The 25,807-nt window shown below is 42.0% G+C and overlaps 1 protein-coding gene across 1 annotated transcript in view; it reads left to right on the top strand.

Annotated features, from left to right (window-relative positions):
• PGM1 (phosphoglucomutase 1) overlaps nucleotides 1-24,027 on the top strand; it is a 29,062-nt gene extending 5,035 nt beyond the window's left edge. Inside the window, exons 2-11 of the mRNA XM_084637125.1 lie at nucleotides 8,823-8,985; nucleotides 9,202-9,348; nucleotides 12,865-12,990; nucleotides 15,493-15,683; nucleotides 16,419-16,573; nucleotides 17,477-17,592; nucleotides 20,153-20,288; nucleotides 21,126-21,309; nucleotides 22,513-22,647; nucleotides 23,740-24,027. Of these exons, the coding sequence (XP_084493251.1) occupies nucleotides 8,823-8,985; nucleotides 9,202-9,348; nucleotides 12,865-12,990; nucleotides 15,493-15,683; nucleotides 16,419-16,573; nucleotides 17,477-17,592; nucleotides 20,153-20,288; nucleotides 21,126-21,309; nucleotides 22,513-22,647; nucleotides 23,740-23,829 (1,443 nt within the window). The 3' untranslated portion in view covers nucleotides 23,830-24,027. The remainder of the gene's footprint in view (nucleotides 1-8,822; nucleotides 8,986-9,201; nucleotides 9,349-12,864; nucleotides 12,991-15,492; nucleotides 15,684-16,418; nucleotides 16,574-17,476; nucleotides 17,593-20,152; nucleotides 20,289-21,125; nucleotides 21,310-22,512; nucleotides 22,648-23,739) is intronic.
• Nucleotides 24,028-25,807: the final 1,780 nt, after the last annotated feature.

Genomic DNA, 25,807 nt, shown 5'->3' with positions numbered 1-25,807 from the left:
TTGTTTGTGCAATAAAAGTCAACATTTCAAGAATGAAATGCTCTATTTATTGCAGTCATGGGGGTTGAGAGGAAGAGGGGTACAGGGAAACTGATGCAACGGAAGGGATGATATGGGAAGGCACAACACAGATAAGCAGCACTCATTACTGTGGCTCATTACTGAAATGGGTTTTCAAAGCCTTCTGAAGACACAGAGCTCCTCGCTGGGTTTTTCTTATTGCCCTGGTATCTGGCTGCTCAAAATTAGCTGTCAACCTGTCTGCCTCCACCCCTGGAAAAACTTTTCTCCCTTTGCTTCACAGATATTATGGAGCCCACAGCAGGCAGCGATAACAATGGGGATATTGCTTTCACTGAGGTCTAACTTAGTAAGCAAACTGCGCGACAAACCCTTTAAACGTCCAAAGGCACATTCCACCATCATTTTGCACATGCTCAGCCTATTGTTGAACTGCTCCTTACTGCTTTCCAGGTGGACGGGTATGGCTTCATGAGGCTGGGTCTCCCAGGATCACTCTTGGCATTTCAACATAGTCAATGGTTGCATTGTTGCCCAGAGTCACAACCCATCTTAGCAGAAGTCGATTAATGGCCCTGCACACTTGGATCACAACAGCTTCCATGGTGGATTTACCAACTTGGATTTGATTCCCCACTGACTGGTAGCAGTCTGGCATTGTTTGCCACTCGCTTCTGCATTGTCAGAGCAGCTCTCATTTTAGTGTTGCTGTGCTTCAGGGCCAGGGAAATGTCTACACAAAGTTCCTGGAAAGTGGCCTTCCACATTCGAAAGTTTTGCAGCCACTCCTCGTTATCCCATAGCTACATAATGATGCAATCCCACCAGTCAGTACTTATTTCCTGGGACCGGAAATAGTGCTCTACCGTGTTGCTGCTGCATGACTGCCAGGAGCAACCGGGAATTGTTTCATATGATGGCTTGCCTCAGGGCTGCTCGAAGGAAATTGCAGTGTTCCATGCAGCGGCTCCTGTCTCAGCTCTGGAAAGGCGCCAGGTGTTTGTAATGATCACAGCAAGAGTGCACAGCTCTGCAGAGTCCATGCTTCTCGGGCTATGGCTAAGGCTAAGATTTAGTCACCGGTATTTTTGGTAAAAGTCATGGACAGGTCACTGGCAATAAATAAAAATTCACGGTCTATTTCCTGTACATGAATTTTACCAAAAATACCCATGACTAAATCTCTGCTTGTGGGCCCCGCTGCTCTGGAGGGCTGCTGCTCCGGGGGCACCCTGCTCCAGTGCTGGGGGTTGACTGCCCCGGCTGCAGCTCCCCGGGGACAGCTCTCCAGACGGCCTCTGGGTGCTCTGGAGGCCACTGCTCTAGCCACCCTGGGACTGCTGCTGCTCGGGTGGGCCCTATGGCACCCTCAGGACCGCTGCTCAGGTGCTCCCTGGAGCGAGCCACTTCTTGAGCGGTCCTCGGAACCAGCTGCCCGGGGCCGCCTGAGCAGCGGCCGGTGCAGCTGACGCCAAGGACCACCCGAACAGCAGTCCCTGGGTCACTCCAGCAACGGCTGGTGGAGCTGACTGTGGGGTGCCCTGGAGTCGGCCGCATCAGTTGCTGTGGAAGTCAGAGAGAATCTCAGCCTTAGTTATGAATGCATAGCAGGGTTTATGGGCCTGCTGTATGTGTGCTAACAAATTAGAGAAAATTTCTAGTAATTAGAGCGGGGAACACACTGAACATTTCATGTTCCCATGCTGTAGATACTCATAGTTATATTGTGTGAAAATGTGGAGCTATATAGACTGTAATTCACTTGGAATTCTTGTAGTTAATTAATCTTGAAGATAATTTCATTCCATCTGATCTAGAAAGAAAGGCAGGTTCATTTGTTCTTCTTTCTCTGGGCTTTCCCAAAACCGTTATTTGATTCCAAAATGATTCTTTCACTTTAGAACCGATTGTTGTAAGTCTGCTTTATACAGTAACTTATGCTCAGGTCTCTCTCATCTCAAAAGATTCTCTGCCAGAAGGTAAATGTCTTTTATAATACAGGGTAAGATTCACTGTCACTGGTCATATAGAATTATGGAAAGGTGACTTTGAGAATCTTAGTACAGAAGGCTAATGGCAGAATTTGGTTCTCTGCATTTTTCAGAATCACACAGGCTTAGTTTGATACAGTTTGTGGTACTAAAAGCCAATATGTAGAAATAGCAGGAAAATGACCTTTTGACTAAGACTCACAGTCTAAAGTTTAAATTTTCTGAAAACACAGTCTTGTTTTGTCTTTTTTATCATTAACCAAAGTCAGCTCTTAGCAGGAAAAAATGCATAGTCCTGGCCACGTTCTTGTATGTCCAGTTCCTCTTGGTAGCAAACTAGAAAACTGCACCAGGAAATACACCACAGCTTTTCTATCTTTAAAAACCAGGGGTAAAATCCAGGATTTTGTGAGAAGTGCCCTTCCTCCCCACCCCCATTCATCCTCAGAACAAGGATGGCATGGGCAGTGGCAGAGGAAGCTTTCCCACCCAATCTCCACTCTGCCAAGGTGGAGACATTGGGCAAAATCCTGAACCCATTGAAGCCAGTGGCAAAACACCCACTAAGCAGAATGGGCTCAGGATTTCATCCTTCATCTCTAGTTCAGCTTCAGACCTTTTTTCTTTCTTCTGGGTCTGTCCGAAGAGGTACTGATTTTAATAGTGGTATTTTTTTTTCATACAGACACTTGCCCATTAAGGGGTAAGCTGTGAAACAGCCATCAGGTGAAAAATAAAGGTAAAAGGTCTTGTATTCCATGCCCAACCCCAACCAGTCACTGCTGATCGGCACTAACATCAAAGTAAAGTAAAAGGTTGATTCCTGTTATCTGGAAACTTCTAAAGTACCTGGTCTAATTTCAGGATGAGAACTCTGCCGGGGCGGCCTGAGATGCCTCTGAAACTTTGTGGTAGAAAGTCAAACTAAATGAAGCCACGGGAGATGTACTGGACTTTGGTAGCTGAATTCCCCTGCTGCTTAATTATACGTGCATTTGGGGGAGGGGGAGGTTGTTGTACAAGTACAAATCACTTGGTTCATAGTGGCCTTTCCCCCCTGCCAATGGGTGCGTAGTTTCATGTAAATCTCCCCCATGCAATAAAAAGGGAACTTGTTCTAAGAGTTTACTTTTTGCATGTGCTTGAATAATGAGGCATTTCAAGGGGTTGGACATCCTACAGTAAGTTGAACTTACAGTGCCACCTGGGAGCGAGAAGGGAAACTGCTTGCCTAGTTGTTTTAATAAATACCAATGGGAATTTCCGATGTAAATCCTCCTGCAGTGATCAGAAAGCAGACCTGCTGTGTGAACTAAGTACAAGTAGAACCTTGTTAGTTAACCCTGGGAATTGTTTTTCCACTTCTGTACCACAAGAGGGAAACCTCTACCTAAGAACTTAACCACAGTGCCTATGCATTTCAGGACACCAAAGTAAAGATGAGTTAGTTAATACTAATCAAGAGCTTTAAAGATGAAAAAATATTTTATTTGGATTCTTAGCCTGTTTGTTCTCTCCAGTTGCAGAGCTGAGACCTCAAGAAATCATCCCCATAGAACACTTTGCAAATGGTCACAACAATCAAATTGTATTAAAAATTATGACTTTTTTTTTTTACTTTAATAGCAAGTAGGCTGGACTGTAATGAAGTGTGGCTTCATAAATTGCTCAATTAATGTTTGTTAAATGTTTAGAGATACTTGGATAAAAGACTCCACAGAAGCACAAAGTATTATTCAAAAGCATTGTTGGTTATTTTTAACCAACATGTTAACTTCCCAGAATTCAGAAAGACGGTACTGCCTGCATTTTAAGAAAGTTGGCATCTCGCCAGTCCAGATGACGTTTTCTTGGGATTTCAAATAATTTGGCTGCCATACTCTTCTGCCAGAGTTAATCATGTTTCAATATTCACAGCTTTATACAAATGTAGTTTTTCCAAAATAATAGTATTTTGTAAAGACCCTAGGGGTAAATTCTGTTCCTAGTTGGACTGTGGTAAATCTGGAGTAACTCCATAGAAACCATTGCAGTTACTCTGGATTTTCCAAGTGGACTTTGGCCCATCATGCCCAGCAGGTAACTCCAATGTTTATTAGAGGAAAGCCACTCAATTAAGCACTATAGAATACTGGCAATGGAGAAGTTATTGGCTGTCAATGACGGTAATATAAGGAAACTGTAGGTAACTGAGATCTTCTGATTGCCATTTTAAGAGTGACCTTTAAGTTGCTGGTCTCCACAAAATAACTTTAGCTGTGTACAGCCGTGCTTCCTGAACACTTACCTTCTCAGTATTCACTTCCCAATGAGGACTGAGTGACAGTGGGAGTTACAACTGGCAGACCTGACAGAACTTTATGAATCTGCTTGTCTGTCTAAAACGATTCCAGCTCTGCATTGGTTTAGAGAGCAGAGTCTGGCAACAAATCAATGCTTTTGACTGAAGGGCTGACCTACTAAACAGCCTCTCTTGCTATCCCCATCCTAACAGATAATTGGACAGAATTAACACTGTTGTGGTCTAGTGTGTGATAATACAAGAACTGCACAGAACTACTGCTTCACAATCAGAAGACCTAGAGAAGACAAATCTCCTTTTTCTTTCCGTTTTCATGAGGGATTGCAGTGTGGAATTATATGTATTCTCTCTGACAGTGATCTTGCAGAACAAGTGCAAGAAAACTTCTTCAGTTACCGAAACCACATTCAGTACAAGGTTCAAGGAGCTATTTTTGGGCACTTGACTGCTTCACAGAACTTCTAACTAGTAGATGTGCCATTGCTGATGTCAAGGCTGAGTTTTCTTTTATTTTCACCATAATTTATTTTAAATGTATTTATATGAAAAAGGAACATGGAAGACCGTCCTCTGCTTATATTGACTTTGCCAACAGCAGCTTATTATGACCAGAAACCGGGAACCAGTGGATTACGGAAGAAAAGCTATTATTTTGAGACCAAGACAAACTATCTGCAGAATTTTGTCCAGAGTATATTTTTTTCCATAGATCTAAGAGATCGACAAGGATCTACTATGGTAGTTGGAGGAGATGGGAGATATTTTAATAAGTTGGCAATAGAATTGATAGTTCAAATGGCAGCTGCCAATGGGGTTGGTATATGATAAATATGACTAAATTCCTAGTACTGTAGCTGATCTAAGCAGAAGTATAAAGTCATAGTAGTTAAGAGGTGTTCTAAGTTTTAATTAACTAATTTCCCATTGCCTTTTAAATGACTGCTATTGGTTAACTGAGAATTATGGATCATTGTTAAGTGTTTTAATGGAAAATTACCTTTAGTGATCTTGAAATTACCCAATTTAATTTTTTAAAAGCAATTTTGTCATTTAGCTTTGAAGAGAAGTGAAAATACATTTGCAATCGGGTAGCAACATGTAGAACTACCAGTGTGAAAATAAATATTGTTAGTTTCTCATTAATGCTCATTTTGTTGGTTTGCAGCAAATTATTGGCATTTGTGCTTATCAGAACTATCTTCATCAGCTCACAATGCCATTGTTAGTAAGTAAGTGATTGGTAAAGAGATGGGCTCTTTGTGCTCAGAGACCACTCTGCTTTGCTCTGCAAAAACAGTTTCATTATGGTCTGAGCTGCTCAACAAATGAAAAGGCAAAACACAACGTTTGCAGTTTCTCAATAGATATAAATAGCTATGTCATGAATGTCACCAGAGCATTTGAAAATAAGGATATCATGTGTTTTAGCAAGACAGCTGGACCCCTCTATAGTGAACTCCAGTTGTGGTGACATTCCACATGTTGGCGTTAGAACGAAAGTCCTAACATCTTTTAATGCAATGCAGCTCACTTCAGTTTTTAATGGATTTCTGGGCATGACGTTTTTCTGTGGAAAAGGCAAAGATTCCACTGAAGATTTTATTTTATTTCTAAGGCAGAGAGAAAATAATACTAGCTGCCTCTACTGCTATTAAAATCGCTCATGGGGAATTTGTGACCAAACCACTGATCTGATAGTATCATAGTTCATAGCAAACAGGTAGAGAGAGTTCAGTCCCATTCCCCCCCCCCCCCCCGATCTCTTGATCAACAAAATAATTTGCATGGGAGAGGTGGGTTTAAAAAATTAGAAATAGCAGTCCACCTCATCTGTCATTGTAAATCAGTGTAGCTCCACTGAAGTCAATACATGGTCCAAACAGAAGATCTGTAGGATGCAGATTTACATCAGGTAATGATCAGGCCCACTGTTTGGACCATAAATATTATGTCAAGTGCCTTTGATTTCCAGTTTCTTTGTAGCTCATTCACTATTTTAATAAGAAATGCTAAGTCTCAAAAAGCATAACCCTGTATCTCAGCTGATCTCCCGTGAAGATGAAGCAGTACCCATTTACAGTAGCTGAGGATCTGGCTCTATATTTATTTCCAGTAAAATAGCCCACACTTGTCTCTTAAACTTGATTTTATTGTAGTTTTTATATTTTCAGTAACATTTTTACATTCTGTCCTTTCTGTCACTGGTTAGCAGTGCCGCTTGGTTTATTTATCAACTTCATGCTAACCCCAGTGTGTCGAGTATAAAGTATAATCCTGAGATCATTTTCAAGTGTAAAATTATTATAATGCACACACAGCTCATCTTGAAAGTGTAAAAGGCAATTCCATCAGGATGTCATGTGGGTGGGTAGTGTCACCTCTATGAATGTGTGACCAGAAGGATTTCCAAATAAGACCCCGCACACTTGGTGTCCCGGTAGTCTAATTTATATTGCACACTTTAAATGTGATTTATTTAATTAAAGGAAATGACTAAGCTAGTCGTCCACTAAACCTGGCATGTATAAATGAAGACATCTATATTTAGAGGTTGTAATTATGGCATGGTGTAAAGGATTGGTGAGTCCGCATTTAGTCCCCTTCCTGTTGGATAGATGTACTGAAGATGGGGATGCAGACAGCCACCTGTTTTATTGAGAGAACAAGTCCTTGCTATTTAAGAGCCACAAAGAGCATCCACCTGTATTGTCAGTGAAGAGGAGAATAAGAGCTGGATTCTAGCATTTATCTAATTCTTTTTTATTATAAAGGACTTGCATCCTATAGATTTTTCTGTATAACAAGAGGGGTGTGTGTGTGTGTGTGTGTGTGTGTGTGGTGTGGGGGGGCAGGGGAGTTACATGGTATTCCTTTAAAATGTTGTGATCCAACACTGGCCTCTCAACAAGTTTAACTGGTGTATTTGAAATTCAACTCTGAGCATTGTGGGGAGGGGATTCCTATATTATGTACAATATTGTTCCCTTGTAACAAGAAACTCAGTAAGTTAAGGCTTTATATGCAACTTACACAGTAGCCTTCCACAAAGAAACAACTTTCACATTGGGGAGTGCACAGTAACTGCTTGGTTATTAAGTGGGGAATGGATGATATTTTGGCATTGGGTCAAAATCAGAGGTGAATCTAGATGGTGTACCTTTTTTCCACCCTCTCCCTTCCGATGTGTACATTACACAAATGTAGACTCTCTATACTTACTTTGACTCGGATACATTTATCAGTGTGTAGCTTACACTCTCCCTTACACATTGCTTCCGAATTTGGCCTGCTGAGCTTAAGAATCTAAGGGAATGTCTACACTGCAATAAAACACTCGATGCTGACTCATGTCAGCTGACTCGGGCTCATGAGGCTCAGGCTGCGGTTATAAACTCGCAATGTAGACATCCGGGCTCAGGCCGGTGCCTGGGCTTTAGGATCCTGCAAGGAGCTGGGATTCTGGAGTCCAGGCTCCAGCCTAAGCCTGGATGTGTGCATTGCAGTTTTATAACCCCACAGCCTAAGCCCAGCGAGCCCAAATCAGCTGATATGGGCCAGCCCATGGGTGTTTTATTGCAGAGTACACGTACCCCAAGGGCATATTGCTATTCACACTCCTGTAGTCCGACCTGTGGGGTAGAGTGCTGCACTGTAAATCCCTCATGTGGACATGGTGGAAGCGAACTAAGGTCTGATTTTCAGTATGGGGAGATCGATGCTGCTGCAATGGATGCAGCAGGGATCGATTTAGTGGGTCTAGTGAAGACCCGCTAAATCGATGGCAGAGCGCTCTCCGGTCGACCCCAGTACTCCACCTCTCCAAGAAGAGTGAGGTTAAGTCGACCGGAGAGCATCTCCTGTCGACACAGCGCAATGGAGACACCAAGGTAAGTCGACCTAAGCCTTGTCAACTCCAGCTACATTATTCGCATATATGGAGTAGTGTAACTTATGTCAAAATACCCCCGTAGCAAAGACAAGCCCTAAAAGTAGGCTTGGAAGGATTAGGTTTTTATTGGTAAATGTCAGTAAATGTTGATTTCACACACAAACAGATGAAAAAATGTTTCCATCGATAATAATCGAAATTTCCAGATAGGCAAATAAGAAAAACATGGCTTGAGAACTTATTAGAGTTTGATTTAAGGATATCTTCTTTGTGTATATTGACATTGGCAATTTGTGTTTTTAATAGTTGTTGAGATTCAAAAAGTTAAATCTTTATAACTATTGTCATTAAATAATTGCTTGCCTCCCTCCCCCGCGTAATTTCCCTCCACTATGAAAATTTGTCTATAAAAATAGAAAAATGCTTAAAAATAAATATTGATATCATCTGTCAAAATTATATATATAAAATAATTCTGCCAAGTCTAAAATTTACACACAACTGTGTGAGAGTTCTATAAATATTTGCCTCTGTAAAGTTGCCATTTCTAACTTTCATGCTCTAGCAGTCTTTAAAATTGTGAATTTTTTTGATAGTTTGTTTTAAATCTTTGTTTTAGATTGGTCATTTAGTGATTGGACAGAATGGAATTCTCTCCACCCCAGCTGTCTCCTGTATTATTAGAAAAATCAAAGCCATTGGTGGCATCATTTTGACAGCCAGTCACAACCCTGGTGGCCCAAATGGAGACTTCGGAATTAAATTCAATATTTCCAATGGAGGTAAAGTTTTCCCTGGTGGCCAACATTTCTTACATCAGTGAATATACCTTCAGTACTGTCAGCAGTATATTTCACTAAACGAAACAAGCGATCTACTTCCCTTGTAAAATAATACTGTTCCCAAGAGAAACATTCTCATCCCTTGCCTTCTGATGTACCTATGGAATGCATACTTGTAGCACACTCTAAAAACTTTCCTTCCATTTTTACCTGTAGGTCCTGCTCCTGAAGGTATTACTGATAAAATTTTCCAAATTAGCAAGACTATTGAAGAGTATGCTATCTGCCCAGATCTGAAGGTGGACCTTGGTACCATTGGAAAGCAGCAATTTGACTTGGAGAACAAGTTTAAACCATTTACAGGCAAGTGACACATTTATTATTGTATAAATGTAATTTTTACTTTCATGGGGCAATTACATAGTATGTAAGTGCCTTCATTTGGCAAGGTCATTTAATAGATTTTAAGGCCAAAAGGGATATGATCTGCTAGTCTGGCCTCCTGTATAACACAGACAACAGAATTTCACCCAGTGATTCCTGCATCGAGTACAACTATTTGTGGATGAACCAGAGCATGGTGTTAAATTTTCAGAAGTGCCTAAGTGCATTAGGGCCCTAAGTCCCACTTTCAAAAGTGACATAGGCACTTAGGAGATTACATGCTATTGACTTCCAGTGAAAACTAGGTTCCCAAGAGCCAGATTTTCAGAGGTATTTAGGTGCCAAGTGAGATTTTCAGAAGAACCTAGGTGCCTTAATAGTGTTGAAAATCTGACCTAAGTTCCTATCACTTTGAAAATGTGACTTCTGAAACTTTACCCCTGTACCTTTTTGTAAAGGCATCTGATCTTAATTTAAAGGCTCCAAGTGATAGAGAATGCGCCACATCCAATCTTTGCAATTTAAAATGTCTTATCATAGAAGATTAGATTTGGAAGAGACTACAGGAGGTCATTCTAGTCCAATCCCCTGCTCAAAACAGGACCAACCCCAACTAAATTATCCCAGCCAGAGCTTTGTCAAGCTGGGCCTTAAAAACCTCTAAGGATGGAGATTCCATCACCTCCCTAGGTAACCCATTCCAGTGCTTCACCACCCTCCTAGTGAAATAGTGTTCCCTAATATCCAACCTAGACCTCCCCCACTGAACTTGAGACCATTGCTCCTTGTTCTGTCATCTGCCATCGCTCAGAACAGCCGAGCTCCATCCTCTTTGGAACCCCCTTCAGGTAGTTGAAGGCTCCTATCAAATCCCCAATCACTCTTCTCTTCTGCAGACTAGATAACCCCAGGTCCCTCAGCCTCTCCTCGTAAGTCATGTGCCCCAGCTCCCTAATCATTTTAGTTGCCCTCTGCTGGACTCTCTCCAATTTATCCACATCCTTTCTGTAGTGAGGGACCCAAAACTGGACACAGTACTCCAGATGTGGCCTCACCAGTGCCGAACAGAGGGGAATAATCACTTTTCTCGGTCTGCTGGCAATGCTCCTACTAATGCAGCCCAATATGCCATTAGCCTTCTTGGCAACAAGGGCACACTGTTGACTCATATCCAGCTTCTCGTCCTCTGTAATCCCCTGGTCCTTTTCCGCAGAACTGCCGCTTAGCCAGTCGGTCTCCAGCCTGTATCTGTGCATGGGATTCTTCCATCTTAAGTGCAGGACTCTGCACTTGTCCTTCTTGAACCTCATCAGATTTCTTTTGGCCCAATCACTCTGGACCCTGTTTCTACCCTCCAGCATATCAACCTCTCCTCCCAGCTTAGTGTCATCCACGAACTTGCTGAGGGTGCAATCCATCCCATCATCCAGATCATTAATGAAGATGTTGAACAAAACCGGCCCCAGGACCGACCCCTGGGGCGCTTCGCTTGATACCAGCTGCCAACCAGACATCGAGTTGTTGATCACTACCCATTGAGCGTGATGATCTAGCCAGCTTTCTATCCACCTTATAGTCCATTCATCCAATCCATACTTCTTTAACTTACTGGCAAGAATACTGTGGGAGACCATATCAAAAGCATTGCTAAAGTCAAGGTATCATGTCCACTGCTTTCCCCATATCCGCAGAGCCAGTTATCTCATCATAGAAGGCAATCAGGTTGGTCAGGCATGACTTGCCCTTGGTGAATCCATGTTGACTGTTCCTGATCACCTACCTCTCCTCCAAGTGCTTCAAAATGGATTCCTTGAGGACCTGCTCCATGATTTTTCCGGGGACTGAGGTGCTGGCCAGTTTGTAGTTCCCCAGATTCTCCTTCTTCCCTTTTTAAAAGATGGGCGCTATATTTGCCTTTTTCCAATCGTCCAGGACCTTCCCTGATCGCCATGAGTTTTCAAAGATAGTGGCAGATGGCTCTGCAATCACATCAGCCAACTCCCTCAGCACTCTTGGATGCATTGCATCCGGCCCCATGGATTTGTGCATGTCCAGCTTTTCTAAATAGTCCTTAACCTGTTCTTTCACCAGTGAGGGCTGCTCAACTTCTCCCCATACTGTGCTGCCAAGTGCAGCAGTCTGGGAGGTGACATTGTCTGTGAAGACTGAGACAAAAAAAGCATTGAGTACTTCAGCATTTTCCCCATCATCTGTTACTAGGTTACCTCCCCCATTCAGTAAGGATCCTACATGTTTCCTGATCTTCTTGTTACTAACATACCTGTAGAAACCCTTATTTCCAGTTTGAACTTTTCTGGATTCTATTTATTCAGTCTTATTGTGGCTTTGTATGCTAGCTTAAAGCATTCTCTAGTATCTGATATCTTCTCTGTATATCTATCCCTGTATAGGTATTTATAGAACCATGATTGAATCACTTCTTTGTCCTCCAACAGGCACTCTTTTCATGTATTGCATATAGTTCATAACAAAAAATGTTCACTTTAATTTAAATGAGACTATTGGGCCCTACTAAAATGGATATGAATATTATCATTCCATTTGTGCTACAGTAAAATGGTACCTTTTGAAAATATGTTAGCAAAACATATGCAGTTTTGTACTTATTTTTTTCCCACAAAAAAATCTAAAATTTTTCCAGGTGTTCTTTAAAATTTTGAATTGATTTTTGTCTCTGCATTTGCACTTTAAAAAAAATCTGGTATGTTACAGGTTTTCTGTAAAATCAGACCATTTTTGCAAACTTGCAATGAAATGTTAATTTTTTTTCAGATTTAATTGCACATCGTTCACACTCTGTGTGTGTGTGTAAAAAAAGAAACAATTTGAATATTTTTATAACAAGGAACCTGGTAGAATTCCTAGTTCCTTCAACCCCCAGTGTTAGCACACTGGGACTTTGCAATAATACATTTTCCACCGCATTGCCTTTATGTGGACCAAATTCCGTTCTCAGTTACACGGGTGCAATCTTTTTCAAAGGTACAAATGAGAGTTAGGTGTCTGATTCCCACTGACTTTTAGTGCAAGTTGTTGTCTAACTTTGGTAAATGCTTTTGAAAGTTCCACCCTCACTGTAACTGAGAGCTGAATTTAACCCTCTGGAATGAAGAACAGAGAGATTAAGTTGTACTGGGAGCTACTTTTACCTTCAGGTTTCTGGCTGTGTTGATTAGGCTGAAACCAATAGGGAATGGTAGTATATAGTAATATTGAAAATCTTCTAGAAAGTAGGACTGTAAAGTGTGCTGTTACCTCAGGCGGTTTTCTCCATTGCCATTATTAGGAACTGATACTATGGGATGTTCAAAGACCTTCTTATTTTGAATGGTGGGCCTTTGCGCTCAGGAATGTCATCATGTTGTCATAAGTAGCAAAGTTACCGTTTTGAACAGGATTTTAGTCTATCTGATCAGTCTAGTCATTGCTAGTCTCTTAGTGTATTGCGTTGCTTGTTTTTTTTTGGCTTTGCAGTTGAAATTGTGGACTCAGTAGAAGCTTATGCGAACATGTTGAGGAACATCTTTGATTTCAGTGCGCTGAAAGAACTACTTTCAGGACAAAACAACCTAAAGATTCGCATAGATGCTATGCATGGAGGTATGAAATAATTACTGTCTCATTTTTTTTTAGCTATTTCTTGGAGGGAGAAACTTTAATTTAAGGACTAGCTCACTCTTTTTTGCTATCTTTTATTTTCCTCTGTTTGAGAAGTGCATTGCACCGTCTTTCGTCACCATGAATCCTCATTTGTTCCAGCAGAGCTTTTGGGAAAAATTTTCAAAAGTGCCCGAGTGACTTAGGATCCGGAATGTAATTGACTTTCCTTCCCCCTCCCCCAACCTCCCACATGCTAATTTTCAGTATTTTATTTGTAATGGTGGCAAAAGGGGAGTAGGTAGCTTTAGAGGGGCTCTTATAAACCGAGCTACTTACCACATCAAGTGGAAGACTCACTTCTTGCCTTCTCTAACATAAACACAGAGCAGCATGTTCATTTAAATACAAAACCCTACACTACACAAACAAGTCTCCCTCTGGGGAGAGGATGAGAATGAACCACACATGACAGATGTTAGTTACATTGCTTAATGCCCTATGGGAAGGTGCTCAGATACCACAGTGATGAAGTCCAGTGTGAGAACGTGTGTAATACAATAGATATAGTTGTAGGTATGTCATGGGGGGAAATCTTATTTAATGAGATTTGTGTTTTTTGCCTTCCTCCCCCTCGTTTGGCATACTGGATGGAAGAGTTGGAGACAAAGAATTGAACATCCAGTTGGTCAGTGTTGTGGCTGACTGATAACCTCAGAACCCTGGGACAAAAACATATTGCATATAACATGGAGTAACGCCTCCTAGCAGTCTAGAGCTGTATTTCAGAGGGAGGTTGTTGGTTTTTTCTCCCTCTGCTCTAGAGAGGTGAGCCAAATTCTGGGGAGATGGAAACATCTGTGTAAATTACACCTCTGTGTAAGGAGGGGGGGCAAGTTCTGCATTGTGGAGGAGGAAGGGCAAATGGCAGCAGGGAAAACAACCAAGAGGAGAGTATGATGAGGTGAAAGATTAAAGAAGGGGCTTTGTTCCACCTATGTAGAACTTGCCCCTGCTTGTTGAGGTGAAATTTACGGCATCACTTACATCACTACTGAATTTGTCCCCTTCTCACTCAGGCTGCGTCCCTGATGACAATGGCATCACTATGGTCTAATGGCAAAATTTGGCCCATAGAATAGAGAACAAATTTTAACTTTCTACTGTTTCAAGACAGTGTGCAGAAAGCAGCAAAAGCTAACTGGGGTCTTCAGGCCTGTCAAAACTGCAGAATCAGCTACATAGTTGCTGGACCAATCTCAGTTGATGGCGAATTGACAGCTGCTGCTGTAAAGAGAGTGTCATGATATTAGACACGGACAGACTTCAAAAGAATCTTGCTACTAATCTCATGGTAAATAGAATACGTCCCCTAATAGCAAGGTTACTTCCGAACCGCACTGAAAAAATTTAAGTTAGGGATGTCAGACATGTTTAATCTTTCAGATTTAATTTTTTGAACTTTTGTGTCTGATTTGAGTATTTAACATAATAAAAATACTGTGATCTGAAGAAATGAGTGAGGGGGAACTTTATGGTGGCCAGTGGAAATGCTGCATTGCTCAGGTGTGTCGCTCTCATTAAAACGTGAGGCTTTATTTTCTTGAGAGCGAAACAAAGGTGTAGCCCAACCTGCAACCAGATCCATGCAGGAGGAATTTTAAATCCAGGTAAAGTCAATTGAGCTCCACAAAGTGTCTGTCCATCTCAATCTGATTGCAGGATTGGAGCCTTAGACTGTAACTATATAGTATAGAGAGAAATATTTGCTTTAGAAGGCTTGTGTGCCTAGAGTCCTAGTAGATAACCTGCTCATGACGTTGCTACAGTAAAGCTTATTCTGTGGGGCATTCTTAGCACCCTTATTCCATCTTCTTTGCACCACAATCATGCTAACTCTGAAATTCCATGCTAACTTTTTTTTTAAATTGCTTTGCGTATTGGTGTGTGAAACACAGAATATCATGTTATATTGTTAGATGTTTAGGGCCAGCCTTCCCATTTTCTCTCCTGTTCCACGGAGCCATCACAGTGACCTGTATAGATTGGGAGCTTTTGGGAAGCAGGAAACCTCTTTTTGTTGTGTTTTTGTACAGCATGTAGCACTGTGAGGTCCTGGTCCAGGACTTGGACACCCAGGAGCTATCACAGTATAAGTAACACATTGAGTAACTAAGTGCTTGATCTTGTCACTGTAGCCCCAATCCAGCAAAACACTTAAGCTCTTATTTGACGTTGAGCACATGAGTAGTTTCATTGAACACTTTGGACAACTTGTGTTTAAGTTCCTCAGGATCACAGTGCTCAGCACATTGCAGGATCAGGCCTAAGCTTTGCTCTACAGTCAAAAAACCCATATGCTCCCAGTGTATTAAAACGGAAAGATCTTCTTATAGTAGACGAGCAGCCTCTGGCTGAATCATAGTGTGAACAGAATGTGCCACTGGTTGAAGTTTAATTTAAAAAATAAAATGTTTAATCGTTTCCCTTTTTTTCCTCTGTTAGTTATGGGCCCCTATGTGAAGAAGATCCTGTGTGAGGAGCTTGGAGCTCCTGCAAATTCTGCTGTGAACTGTATACCTTTAGAGGACTTCGGTGGCCACCACCCAGACCCAAACTTAACCTATGCTTCTGACTTGGTCCAGTCTATGAAGACAGGAGAGTATGACTTTGGAGCTGCTTTTGATGGAGATGGGGTAAATGAGCATGTGGCTGTTCTATAGAACCTCCCACCCCCACCGCACTGTCTAGCTACAAACACTAGGGCACGAGCCTTAAAAGGCAGTGCTTCAATTGGAATAATGATTGTTGGATTCATTGATGCATAGTCTGCACTGGATTTATCCTGGGCATAAGCTGAGAGAATTCCCATGGATGTCAAAGCTGAATAGGTTGTTGCAGTCTAGTGATACTTGGCAAATGGTAGCTCATCCACATGTTACACGACGATGCCAAGACTAGACATTTAATAATGATGCTCCTGTGGGTGATTGGGAGTTTTGCCTTTGATTTCAATTGGAGCAGAATAGGACCAAAATGGGTTACAGCAGCACTGCACTAATGCCTATAGTCAGATGCTCAAACAGTACAATGGATAGGAGATCAGGGATTTCCCTCCCATTCTATAGTTATGTATGAACAAAAATTGCTTGCTCTCATTTGTCGCTATGACAGTACTTGGTTACAAAGTTCAGATGATACTTAACAAGCTTTGGAGGTTATGAAAAAGCCAAGATGTTGATGAAAATACCATCGATACAATGCTGCTTAAATGATTAAAAGCTCCACGCTCACTTTAATCCAGTAAAAAGTAACTCTGTGGTACTGTATGGTTTTTACATCGTGTGCCTGAAAAATAATGTTTACTCTGATACCTGTGTGCAGACAGTCGTAGCTAGAACTGAATTGTCCTCCTTTGTCTTCTTCGTTAGGATCGGAACATGATTCTAGGGAAGCATGGGTTCTTTGTTAACCCTTCGGACTCTGTTGCTGTCATCGCTGCCAATATTTTCAGTATTCCTTACTTTCAGCACACTGGCGTTCGTGGCTTCGCGCGAAGCATGCCTACCAGTGGAGCAATTGATAGGTAGGACTCAGGGTATGGGGGTTGACAATTGTTCGTGTCATTTTTAAACCTTTTCGTGGTGGGTGAATTGTGCTGTCCCCCAGCAGTGACCATATTCAAACATGCCTGAAACAATATCTTTAGTGGGAATAATGTTTACAAGCCATTTTCATACGATACTGTTTCAAAAGCTATTGAGATCTTGCGGTTGGGTTTTTTTCAGCTTAGACCCTGGTCCTGAGGGATGCTAAGTGCCATCAACACCCATTGAGGCCAGTAGGGACTGAGGACACTAACCACCAGAAAGGGGGGCTGGAACAATTTGTGTAGTGGGGGTGCTGAGAGCCATTGAACCAAACTGTAAACCCTGTATATAATGGAAACTACTTCAAGCCAGAGGGCAGCAGCACCCCAAGCCCCCTAGTTCCAGCACCTGTGCCACCAGAGAAGAGAGGGTCAGCAGTTTGCACTCAAATGATCAGCTGAAACCTATTCACTAGGGGAGGCAGCACTGGACTGGGACTTGAGGGAACTAGGTTCTGTTTCCAGGTCTGCCGAGTGGTAAATCATTTAACCTTCCTGTGCCTCAGTTTCCTCATCTGTAAAATGGAGATAATGATACTGGCCTCCTTTGTAAAGTAATGTGAGCTCCGCTGATGAAAAGTACTACATAGGAGCTAGGTGTTCTTCTTCTGCATTTCCCGATCAGTCGCCTCACCCCAAGGTAACACAAGAATAAAATAAGGGACAAATATACAAAGAGTTGTTATTTAAAAAAAAATAGGACTGACTTGCCTTCACTGTTATGTTAAATGAGATGCTTGATAACAACTAATGATAACAACTAATGTTACTGTTGCAGCATTTCACAAGGGTGTGCTAACAATCCAGCTGTGATATAACTTACCTTCCTTGCCTTTGAAGGGTGGCCAAAGCTACAAAGATCGCTTTGTTTGAAACTCCAACTGGCTGGAAGTTCTTTGGAAACTTAATGGATGCAAACAAACTGTCTCTGTGTGGAGAGGAAAGTTTTGGTACTGGTAAGTTTTTGTTCCTAATCTCAATGATGATGATATTCCTCGCATTTAAACACAGTTTAGCTCTTTCTGGAGAGGTGGGATTTATCTTTCACGTATAGGAGTTAATGTTTCCTGAATCATAAAAACAAAATTTGTTTACAAAAATTACTGATGAAAATATACACAACTGTAAAAGTTCCTTGGTAAGTTGAGTCAGGGAAAAGCTAGTTTTCCTTTCAGGAAGGCCTATTCAGGAAGTTTAAGGGCCCCTTTACTAGCCGGTCATTGGGTCTGTGGGGATTAAATGCAATGCTAAATGTATTTTTTCAACTCTTGGTGGTCAGGAAAACCTTCTAAATGTTTTCATTTCTCGGAAGAAACATGGTTTGGTGAATGTGGTTTTATTAGGGGAGGTTTCAGGTTGCTATTAAATCTCTGAGCTTAATAGGACCCTGGTTTTCCTGTTCTAAAAACAAGGTTTGATTTATAAAGGTTAAATTAACTCTTGCCTTTGAACTGTCGAAGCAAGGTGAATTGAGATTCAAAATTAATATCTTAGTAAATCTATTGGGGGTGGGCATGTGACTTAATACTGCCATTTGCATAGGGAAATTAAAATGTATAGAACTCTCTTTGCATAAGATAACGTGGTGCAAAGTGTGTGATATTCCAAGAGAAGTTTCAAGGCGAACTATGTAGGTTCTTCTGCATCCATCACATAACATCTGAGTCCTCCTCCTTCCTCTAGCAATGCTGATCTTCAGGGTCTTCATTGCTATGCAGGAGATCAGCATCTGAGTCATATAAAAGATATCTTGCTCTCTCTGGCCCTGATTCAGCAAAGCACTTAACCATGTGCTTAGAGAGTTTGCTGAATACAGATGGACTTAATCGTGTACTTAATGTCAAGCAGCATATGGTTGGGAATTGTAGTGGCAGCTGTTTGACTGAAGTGCCATCAGCCTCTGATGTGAACGCATCACAGTTGTCTGGCCGTGACTTCTGGTGGCTGAACAAGCTGCAACATGGATGAGCCTCTGGTTGAAGGGTGTTTGCTGCAGTTCTGGGCCTGTCTGTACCGATGATGATGTTTTTGGAGGGCAAGTGCTATTCTCTGGATGAGAGGGAGGAGGACAGTTTTGGAAAAATTAGGGCCTTTCTATAAAAGGTGCAAAGAAATCTTGGCCATTATCAGAAGTAAAATGTTTGAGTCATTGCCCTGGGTACCTATATGCAAATGCCCTAGTGTGTGGGTAATGTATGAGAGAGCACCAGAATTGAAGTAAATGACAGTACCTAGAAAGGAAGAGAACTGGATGGCCTAGGGAGTTGCTAGTAGGCTGTGGGATGGTCTCCAGATCAGCAATTTTCAGGTGGTGTCGGATGAATAGTGTCCTAAAATTGTTGTCATCAGATGCCCCATGTGAAATGGCTTGGTGGTTTCCATCCAACCCAGGAGAGTGCGCACCACACTATAACTGGCATCTTTTGAGAGCAGGCGAGAGAGTGAAAGGTTTATGATTCTATGACTCAATGGCCATGGAGCCTCTCCTCCCTACAGAGCGACATGCTGGCAGGGTTGATATAGAAGGCAGGATCACATGGGTTGCACTAACACTGCTTGCGTTGTATCTGCTTTGTGGATAAAAAGAGGATGCATGCCCAGGGTTGCCAATCTAGCACATAATTCACTTCAAAGAATTAAAAAGGAATGAAATACTCTTTATTGTAAGTTACTAGGGGAATATGGAGCTTGAGGGAGCATGTGGGTCACGTATAACTGCTGAGGGGACGTTACATATGGCAATTATATAGTCCAATAAAATGGAAACAAACATGTACCTTCTTAAATCAATCAGAATCTAGACACGACCTAAAAAATTCTGCATAATGCAAGATGACAGAATTTCAGATTTCGTACTTAAGCACTTTATTCCAGGGATGAGTGGATACATTGTATAAGACCTTTATTTGGATGTGTACACCTGCTGGAAAAGGGTGCCTCTCTACATGCTCTAGGCTGTCTTGTTGTAACTGTAAAGTACCATCAGAATAAAACCCCAGTGTAACTAAAGTGCAGCAGTGCAATTCAGTATAACTCCTCAATGGTAAACCAGCCAGTTTAAGGAGCTACGGGACAGAATTTTAAAGGTATTCAGGCACCTAGTGGGATTTTTTAGGTATTTTGAAGGTATTTAGGTGCACTAGGTACTTTTGAAAATCCCACTAGGCACCTAAATACCTGTTTTAAAAATCTATCCCTATATGTCTAGTTCATAGATTCCAAAGCCAGAAGGGATCACTGTGATCATCTAATCTGACCTCCTGTATAACATATGCCGTAGACCTTTCCCAAAATGTGTGTGTTTTGGCGGGGGAATTAATTTATCTTCTGTTTTTAACTGTTGTTTAAATACATGATGAGCTCTGTAAATATTATAATCCAGAGGGTGTAGTATTTAAAACTTGTCATATGCGTTGTTTAAATCTATGTGGTTGGCAGCTTGATGGACGAGAGCTTTAATGCAAACTCTCAAGTGAAGGAAATTGTTCAGTTTGTTTCTGCTTTTGCACGTTGCAGGCTCTGATCATATCCGTGAAAAGGACGGGCTGTGGGCTGTCCTGGCGTGGCTGTCTATAATAGCTGTCCGCAAACAGAGTGTGGAGGACATCCTGAAAGATCACTGGCAGAAATATGGGCGGAACTTCTTCACAAGGTGAGGGAAGAGCCAGGTGATGGCTCACCATGATGAAGCAGGACCCTTTGCGGAGAGCAGAATGTGCTCAGTCCCCAGCCCTGGGACAGAAGGGAGGGAATGCTAAGAAGGGTCAAGTGCCCTGACTGCTAAATACTGAAAACTTCTCCAAAACCCTGTGAAGTGTGTTACTTACACTGGGAGAACCTTGACCTCCACAACTAGGATGGCTTCTCTGTCCTTAACTCAGCTTTGTTATTTCTAGGGCATTCTCGATGTCTCAGCAGTTCAGTTTTACGTGCCATGAATATCAAAGCATCTCTGGGTAAATTTAAAATGCAGGACTGTTAGTCTTAACTCTGCTTTCTGCCCAGTTTAAATTGACGCCTGTATGTTGTTTCAACACATTCTTTTGGGTATTGATCTTTAGGCAGGATTTTTATCTTCTATTAGACTAGCATCTGCATTGAGACCACAAATGGCAAATTAATTTGTAACCTCTTCAGTGACAGAGCTGTACAGGGTGTGCAGATTGTAGCACATCTTGTTCCTAGTGCGGGGGCCTCTGGCAGCACTGACGTACCAATAACCGATATACCTGAAGCCAGTGCTGTGCTGGGTTTTACTTCTATAACTGCTAAATTTACCCGCTCCAGCGGATTCCTTTGTTACTGTTTGTGGGATTTGCTTAACCGGCTGTAAGACTCTTGGGTGCCTGGAACTGCAGAGGCCATTTATAAGGAACTAAACCCAACCTTTAAATCAAACAAGATATTTTTAAACGGGTGGCTCCCGAAACATTGTTTGTCACCACAAAAAAGCCTCCCTAACTTTTCATTCTACCGTGGCTGGTTCTAGATATGACTATGAGGAAGTGGATGCAGACGGAGCTAACAAAATGATGAAGGATCTAGAAACCATGATGTTCGACCGTTCCTTTGTGGGGAAGCAGCTGTCGGCTGGTGATAAAGTTTACACTGTTGAGAAAGCCGATAACTTTGAATACAGCGATCCTGTGGATGGAAGCATCTCCAGAAACCAGGTGAGACTGGAAAACTACTTTTGTCTATAACTTGCAGTGCTGTTTTTGAAGAATATGTGGTTCTGACTAGATATTTCCAGTTAAAATTTCAACAAGGTTATCCTTGCCTTTGTGCCAAAAGCTTTATCCCGCTATTAAAAACCTCCCCGCCCCCCTTCCCCCCCCAATTACATGCGTTTTATAACTATAGGCCAGACCCTGGCTTCTGGTTGGTGCTGCCGAGGAGGGGCTGAAGGAAGAGAGGGCCTGAAGGCTGTTCTAACCTGACCCAACTGACAGTGGCCCCAACACATTGTTAGGGCAGCCAGGGATCACCACAGTGCAGTGGTGACCTCTTCTGGCCTCGCCCCATTCCACCAGCTCGATGGAAGATGGTATAAGAGCTATGATGATGACTTTGCCCTACCTAAGGATTTTTCTGTGCAGGGGAGATCCTTCAGGAGTTGGATTTGCTGGGCTTAGGGCTGCTTTGCACAGAAAGAGTGGCTCAAACTAGATGAAGCATGGCTCAGGTCCATAAACTTTAGTTATAGGTCAGTGATTCCAAAGGGCAAATACGTTTGTTTTATGTCCTGATCCTGTTGCTTTGTTGCCATCTTGCAGAACGCAGGCAGCGCTGCAGTAGCTGTCAGAGAGCAGCGGTAGCTAAGGACTGAATTCCAGCATTTTAAAGTCAAGGAGCTATTGAATATATACAAGATGAGTTACCCTGTACTATGCAAGTTATTTAAATAAAATTGTCCTGTAGATGGGTCCGGTTTGCAGCATACTGGGGAAAGAGGCATACTAACTGGAAAGGAATAATGGACAAAGGCACTGAGAATTGTTACTTTGCATTTAAAATGTTTCAATTATTTTCTTTAAATGGAGTTTGCCCGGAAGTGCAGTGGTAGCGTGACAGGCTGGTATGCAGAGAATCAGAGTTGGTCTCTTGCTCCCAAGCCAGTCATAGGACTAGGGTCTTCATGATACTTTGGATTCAAAAGCTGTCATCATCTGGGAAATGCTCAAGAGTGGCTCAGGAGGGACACATAGTCAGTCGGGGTAAGAGGAACAAACAGGGTGCTCTTGGCAACTTCTGTTGCCCTCTGATGAAGAATGACCGGAGAAATGACATGACAGGTTTGCTGGAAGGTACATCAGGTATCTGAAGAGGCAGATGAATGAGCGTGTATTCATTTTGTTCTCATGTGCACTTGCTAGGGTTTAAGGCTCCTCTTCACTGACGGTTCTCGCATCATCTTCAGACTAAGTGGTACCGGCAGCGCTGGAGCGACTGTGCGACTGTACATTGATAGCTACGAGAAAGACGCTCCAAAAATATATGAAGATCCACAGGTAACTGTCGTATCCAGGCTTTGGGTACCACTCTGCTCTCCCTTTTTCACAAAGTTCCCTTTGAGGGGAGCATGACTGAGAGAGCCACTGTGAGCATAGGTGCTGGAACTGGGGGTGCTGCCTCACCCCTTGGCTTGAAGTGGTTTCCATCATATACAGGGTTTACAGTTTGGTTCAGTGGTTCTCCCACTGTGCATATTGTTCCAGCCCCTCTGACTATGAGGTGATAACTATTCCAGAAACAGGTGTCTCAGTTCCCTAAATCTCTCTACTCCATATGGAGCAAGTAGTTTACTATTCAGAATTCATCACAATTTCCTCCACAACTGCATTTTATTTTGTCTACCTATCTAAGTGGTACGTAGCATGGTTGAGTATTTGGTTACAAGCTGGGGAAGGCACTGCTTCAAAGTTGAATTATACTTTTGATTGGAGAATTGAATCCCCAAGGATCAGAACAACATTTGGGAAATACATATTTCAAAACAAATCCCCAAAAATCCATGGGGCGTGGAAGACTGCAGCCCTGAGATAACAGAATCTGTTGTCATGTTCTGCACTAGTTTTAATGTACCTTCTCCAAGGTTCCATTAAAAAAATGGTGGTAACCTCTCTTGTGCGCCTTCTTAACATCTCCCGTCAATGTCTCTGAACTCTTTTAGACAACTTGTTAAGCCAGAAAAAAGGAAATAATGTGGTTATATTGGGGATGGGGTATTGTGGTTGAGTGAGTATCATTTGCCATTTGCGGAACATAAGAAAATCATGATTTCAGAACAGTATAGAACTGAGAAGTATAGAAGTCCCCAAAGTAGCAATATTTGTTAGTTCACTTTGTAAAGTTCCATAGAATTACTACATCTATCTTCCTATCTGGGGCCGAATTCACAGTTTGTCTTGGTTGTGTAGCAGCTACGTTTCACAGCGTTGAAATAATAGGACTCCAATCTGTTGTGAATGAGTGTTCAGACTTGTGTTTTAGGGCCTCAGATCAAACGTCCAACAATCCGTTAGAAAAGAATGAGCCCTAAAGGTTCAAGCGGTAACATGCCATTGGTCAGTGGTTTTGATCTCTCTTTCTCCTTTCGGCAGGTCATGTTGGCTCCTCTCATTGGTATTGCACTGAAGCTTTCACAGCTCCATGAAAGAACTGGCCGCACCGGCCCCACAGTCATCACATGAAAAGGCTAGGACCTGATGCTAACTGTGTGCAGTGCTGAAACGGCTGGCTGTCCTGAATGAGTCAAACAAAATCGTCCAGTCCTCCTTTTAATCAAATTGGTCACTAAAAGCAATGTTAACTCTATTTAAAAGTATTATTTAAACTGATAAAAGGCTAGATGTTGTTAATAAACCAAAATCACCCATGTTTACACTGTGTATACTGATGCATTGCCTGTTTGTCACATGGCACTATAATTTGGGTATAGTCCTCACTTAGCATAGCCTTTTGGTTTAGCATATGTAATTTTTCTTTCTCTTGCTAAAACAAAAAAGCTGTGAAGAGAACAATGAAGCTAAATTCTTCTGTGATAATGGCCTTGTTTTCTATCTCATAATAGTGCAAGTACCTTTTCTTGATTATACAAAATTTCTTTTACATTTTATGTCTCAGGGCTTGTCTACCTGGCTCCAGCAAAGCGCACCAGACAGGTGTGATTTGTAACCCTCTCTAACATGTTACACTCTAGCTGCTCTATGTAGACCCCCCACTCTAAAAGATACCTAGTTTGTGTTAATACATTCCTGTTTCAAACAGAGCACACCAGAAGGGTTTACATGAGTGCAACAGGTTAGTTGATCTTTACAAATCACACCCTTCTGGCGCACTTTGCCATGCCATGTAGACAGGTCCTCAGAAAGTGCAATTACTTGTATTGCTGTATGGTACTCCCCACCCAGGCCCCGCCTGATAGCTTTCTTTTTTAAAGAAAGAATTTATATAAATTGATCTTTCTTTGCCACATTTGGTGATACAATAACCCTTCTATACAATGCTAATAACAAGCATGAGAGGCTATTAAAGTGAAATGGACCGGTATTACTGTTCAGTGCTTTTTTTTAAAAAAAATTGCTTAAAATTGTAATAGGTTTGTTTTTTGAAGAAGAAAGAGACACCCTGAATGTAACTCATCAGAATGTAGTATAGTGATAAGAGAGTTGAAATAATAAGATTTCAGACACTAATAACTACTTTTATACTGTTGAAGCCATTAAGCCAAAAATGGTTGCTCTGTGGATGGGGATGGCTTAAATTGCTTTTCCACCTGTGACTCATATGCTCATGTAATCTACACTCAGACAGTATGGTGCTCTGCCCCTTCTCGTGGTGGTGAGGCCATATACAGAGGTTGATAAGCTTGGTACTGCCTCAGTTAACAGACCTGGATCCCATAGCTCAGGCTGTAGAAGCTCATGCTTCAAGATCCTGAGGTTCCAGATTCAATTTCAGCTGCGGATGATCCATGCAAAGGTGTGGTATTACACAAGCATCGGGAATTCTTTTTAAAAACTGTTAGGAGACTCTGAAGTGGATGAAAACTGAGAAGAGATTCCCCTGGTTTCTGGCTATGAAAGTGAGAGAACCCAACTACAGCCAGCTTAGAAAGCTGATAGGGGATCTGAGATCTAGTCAGCAGTTCCCCCAAATAGTCACCTTTAACACCCTCGGATACAATTTAGCCTCTTAGGAACCAGCCAAGGACTGTGTCTTGAATATATTCAGCTCAGCAACACTTAACAATGCCAAGTGACAATCTCCCCTTTCCTCTGGTCTGATGAGGTGATGCACCTCCATTACCTAATATAGTCTGTGGCAAAATCCTTAACAAGAGTCCCTGTTTACTATGAAAACCGCTGTCAAGAATATACATGTTCCTCCGCAGCTTTCTGTTTTTCTTCCCCGAGGAACAAAAATCCAAATTCATGGTGTCAGACCAGGCTTTCAGTCTGCTTGGGGCTTTTTGTTTGGTTGGTGGGTGTTTTGCAAACTTCATGAAGAGGGAGGCCAGCTTCATCAGAAACAGGTGTCTAAAGCTAGGTTTGAGTAACAGCCGTGTTAGTCTGTATTTGCAAAAAGAAAAGGAGGACTTGTGGCACCTTAGAGACTAACCAATTTATTTGAGCATAAGCTTTCGTGAGCTACAGCTCACTTCATCAG

The sequence above is a fragment of the Lepidochelys olivacea genome, assembly GCF_965140295.1.
Source record: "Lepidochelys olivacea isolate rLepOli2 genome assembly, chromosome: 8".
In the NCBI taxonomy this organism is placed as follows: domain Eukaryota; kingdom Metazoa; phylum Chordata; order Testudines; family Cheloniidae; genus Lepidochelys; species Lepidochelys olivacea.
This window is presented reverse-complemented; position numbering and strand designations above follow the sequence as displayed.